Genomic DNA, 3,913 nt, shown 5'->3' with positions numbered 1-3,913 from the left:
CGACAAGTGGATGTAATGCTTAATAGATTGGATGATAGAGAGTTCGACATAGAAACCAAGCTCGGACTTCATTCTCTACATCGTTGGTGTGTTTCTAATTGTCTGGGTTTGCTCACTTATTCAACGGATAAAAAAAAAAAATTCTAACTCTACCTGGTCACCTCCTCTGACGAAAGGAATTGAAGCCATTAAAACCTAAAATATATCCACCGTCCAAACAGGATGGTAGGCTGGGGTTTGATGACTCCACATACTAGTGGATTAATGATGTTTTTTTTGGATGATTTGAACATATTAACTTTTTGAATACTTTCCATAAATCTTTATTCATTAACCATGGTTGTATAAATTATGCAATGATCCTTGATTTCTTGTTACTAAAATAGTTTTTGGCTTTCTTGTTTTGCTTAGGTTTTAACTTTTGGTTTCAGTCTTACAAGAGAAAATGGTGGTCATCGGAGAAGACTATGGGGCTTGTTAGAATCTACGGTGCGAAATGGATGTTTGGTAGGGATGATCTTGAAATGATGGGATGTAAATGTAGCCCAATAGATAATATAAATACATATTAATAAAATAAATTGAAAATATAGATTTAAGGTCAAGGCAATCATCTTAGCATATATAAGAGTAAGAGTAAAAGTACACTAATGTTAATTTTATGGATCAAATCCATAATAAAACCTTCAAATAAATACTTGTTTTTTCAAATTGAAATATTTTTTATACCTTTGTACAAAATAAAAGTGGAGGGACCATTGTTGGAGTTTTCTCAAACACTTTTTTTTTTTAAAAAGTAAATTGACTATTGAGATTCCGTGTTTACATGAAATATTACAAAAAAGATGGTGTTGTGCTTTGTGAGTCAATATATCTGTAACTCCTACGAAATTTCTTCATAAGTTTCTTGCTAGCCTTCCTTTTTTGTCTCTACTGTCTCGTCTTCCGTCGAAGTAGGGATCGTCTTTCACGTCTTTGTCACCGGCGACCATCTCACGGCAACACCATCTGTTACACGCAAATCGATTCAATCTCTGATTATACTCGATCGTTTACTTTTGAGTTGTTGGATTTTGATTTTCAGATAGAGTCCAATTGCTTTATCTCCAAGAAGAATTAGGCATTTGTCTGGTATGTACGCTGTTTAATTGCCGAGCGTCTTTTTACCCAAACAGTTGCTAATTGGTGATCGCTAGAATTAAAACACACCTCTAATTATATGCTCAATTTTCAAATTTGATATCTAGTGTATCGTAAGCACAACTTATATTTGCTAATTGGAACTCAAATTTTAGAGATCGCTACATTTGATCACTCTTTTGCCCAAATGATTTTGTGTTGATACTAAATTTTAGCTCCAGATAGGAATGGAGACTTTAATCTTTTTCTACAAATATTAATTTCTGACTGTTACAAATATAGTTCTAGCTTAGGTGATGGATACAAGCAATTGGAGGTTTCAGCTGCAAGCAGCTTCAAGGCGAAGGATGGTGAACAGGATGTATGTATCTAACTATTTACCATTTACAGATCACATCCTTCTCCTAAATTTCTTAAATTTATGTGTTTTAAGCATTTGATTATATGCTAACCTTGTTGTTCATGTTACTTTTATGTAGAGTGGTTACCTTGAAGAGGCATCTTCCATACTCTGGACAAGAGGGGTTAGACGAACTTAATAAAATAGCAGTGAGATTTGAAGAGAAGATTTATAATGATGCAACAAGCCCGGTTTGTTGTTTATTTTTGTGTAGAGATGGAATGGAAGTAGTTATTAAATAGAAAAATGAATGAAGTAGTTTGATATGTGGTGATGTACTTTGGGGACTAAAACTTTTCATTTATATTTGGTTTGCAGGTTGATTATCTGCAGAAGATATCATTGAAGATGCAGAGCATGGAACCTACTGATTGGAGGGCTCAACTGCAACCATATTCACGACAAAGAATTGTGAACAAAATGTATGTATTTAACTATTTATATTTTCTTAATTTTTTTAATTTAATGTGGTTTAAAATATTTAAATTATCATTTTCCTTTTGCTGTAGACTGGATACCTTGAAGAGGCATTTTCCCTTCTCTCGACATGAGGGGCTACATGAACTTAAGGAAATGGCTGACAGGTTGGAAGGCGATATTTATACTGCTGCAACAACTACAAGCCAGGTTTGTACTTTGTTGTGTCTTCTATTCCATGTCATTTATGATAAGGTACTTTGTGGGACCTATCTTTTTTTTCTAAATTTTTTTTTGTTAATTGATTAATTTGGTTTGCAGTCTGATTATTTGCGAAAGATATCCTTGAAGATGTTGACCATGGAGGCTCGATCACAATACTCAAACTCTGTTGCTAATAGTGTAAACCCCTCAGGTATTTCCAGATAGATTGTCATTTAATCTTTATAACATTAGTTTTATAATTATGATTTTTGTAAGGAATTTTCCACATATATATATATATATATATATATATATATATATATATATATATATATATATATATATATATATATATATATATATATATATATATTTTTTGTTCTCAATGAACAGGTTCTCAAGTAATGCAGCAAGTGAACATCCAAGGGTTTCCACATCCTATTCATGCCCCCTCTAATCATCCTCAACAAGGACAACAACTTTTGTTCTCACAGACAATGCACAATAACATCGTTTCAAATGGAAAGCAAGGTTTTTATTATTATTATTTTTTTACAAAGAAATAACATTATTACAAGTGAAAAACTAAAATATAAATACAAGAGATAACATTGTTACAGCCATGGGTGAATCCTCTTTTAATATTATGGAATCTGGTGAATGGAGGGCTCAGCTGCAACCAGATTCACGACAAAGGATCGTGAACAAAATGTTTGTATTTATATTTTCTTAATTTTTTAATTTGATGTGGTTTAAAATATTTAAATTATGCTTTTGGTTTTGTTGTAGATTGGATACCTTGAAGAGGCATCTTCCATTCTCTGGACATGAGGGGCTAAATGAACTTGTGAAAATAGCTGTGAGGTTTGAAGAAAAGATTTATACTGCTGCAACAAGTCAGGTTTGTACTTTGTTGTGTCTTCTATTCTTCTATGACATTTGACATATCATGTTTTGTTATTTTTTTTTTTTAATTATTTGGTTTGCAGTCTGATTATTTGCGAATGATATCCTTGAAGATGTTGAGTATGGAAAGTAGATCATTACAAAATCCTAATATGCCTGGTAAGGTAGCTATATATGAAATATGAATGAATAGATAGAATGGAATGATGTTTATTTACACTTTCTGATGCAAATATGATGTTGATGCTGTTAGGTATAGGTGTGGGTCCACATTTTCAATGACACGGTGTAATGCAGCTGCCAAGCACTTATGGGACATAAATTAAATTGGGCAATGTGTAAAATTCGATTGATAATATATATGGAACAATGGTTAATATTTTTTTTACAAAATATTTGGAAAATAGTTATAAAGAGTTATATCTAATAAGAATTGTGGAAATCCCTCTTACCTAGGGATGAGTATATTGATCATTATATATATAAAGTTCATTTACAATGGGGTCTCTATACCACACAATAATAAATAAACAACCCTAACTAGAATATATATTTAACACACCCCCTTAGTTTGAACATGGGATTCTCGAATGTTTAAACTATCTGCATATTGATACGTTGACGGGGCATGCAAAACACGCACATGACCAATCACAACGTGTTCCCTAATAAAATGTAAATCAATTTCCATATGCTTGGTTCTTTGGTGCTGAATCGAGTTAGAGGCAAGGTACATAGCAATGACCAAGGTTCTAAAAAGCTCGTCATGGCTCCGTCAAGGTGAGCCATGGCTCCAAGGCTTGTGTATGCCGCTAAACTTTACCAAAACGCCGCTATAACTCATAT

The 3,913-nt window shown here is 32.7% G+C and overlaps 1 protein-coding gene across 2 annotated transcripts; it reads left to right on the top strand.

Moving 5' to 3' along the window:
- The first annotated feature begins 847 nt into the window (after nt 1-847).
- On the top strand, nt 848-3,566 carry LOC145052956 (uncharacterized). 2 transcript variants are annotated; one of them, XM_079000901.1, is made up of 11 exons: nt 848-1,131; nt 1,423-1,501; nt 1,620-1,731; nt 1,859-1,962; nt 2,050-2,167; nt 2,279-2,372; nt 2,555-2,692; nt 2,782-2,872; nt 2,951-3,062; nt 3,151-3,231; nt 3,321-3,566. In XM_079000901.1, exons 2-11 carry the CDS (start codon nt 1,437-1,439, stop codon nt 3,324-3,326), a joined length of 921 nt encoding a protein of 306 aa, XP_078857027.1. In that variant the 5' UTR covers nt 848-1,131; nt 1,423-1,436; the 3' UTR covers nt 3,327-3,566. The 2 variants fall into 2 exon arrangements, with proteins under 2 accessions (XP_078857027.1, XP_078857026.1); XM_079000900.1 differs by having other exon boundaries at nt 849-1,131; nt 3,151-3,226.
- Nucleotides 3,567-3,913: the final 347 nt, after the last annotated feature.

This window comes from Lactuca serriola, chromosome 5 (genome assembly GCF_051521515.1).
Source record: "Lactuca serriola cultivar US96UC23 chromosome 5, Lser_US96UC23_V15, whole genome shotgun sequence".
Taxonomy (NCBI): Eukaryota; Viridiplantae; Streptophyta; class Magnoliopsida; order Asterales; family Asteraceae; genus Lactuca; species Lactuca serriola.
Note: the sequence above shows the minus strand (reverse complement) of the source record. Positions and strands in the feature narration are given on the sequence as shown.

What these genes read in the sequence shown, in the direction of transcription:
- LOC145052956 (XM_079000900.1), top strand. Translation starts at nt 1,437, where the DNA reads ATGGATACAAGCAATTGGAGGTTTCAGCTGCAAGCAGCTTCAAGGCGA. An exon ending in CTGCAACAACTACAAGCCAG is followed by an intron (nt 2,168 to 2,278) that starts GTTTGTACTTTG and finishes TTTGGTTTGCAG; the next exon opens with TCTGATTATTTGCGAAAGAT. An exon ending in TAATAGTGTAAACCCCTCAG is followed by an intron (nt 2,373 to 2,554) that starts GTATTTCCAGAT and finishes CTCAATGAACAG; the next exon opens with GTTCTCAAGTAATGCAGCAA.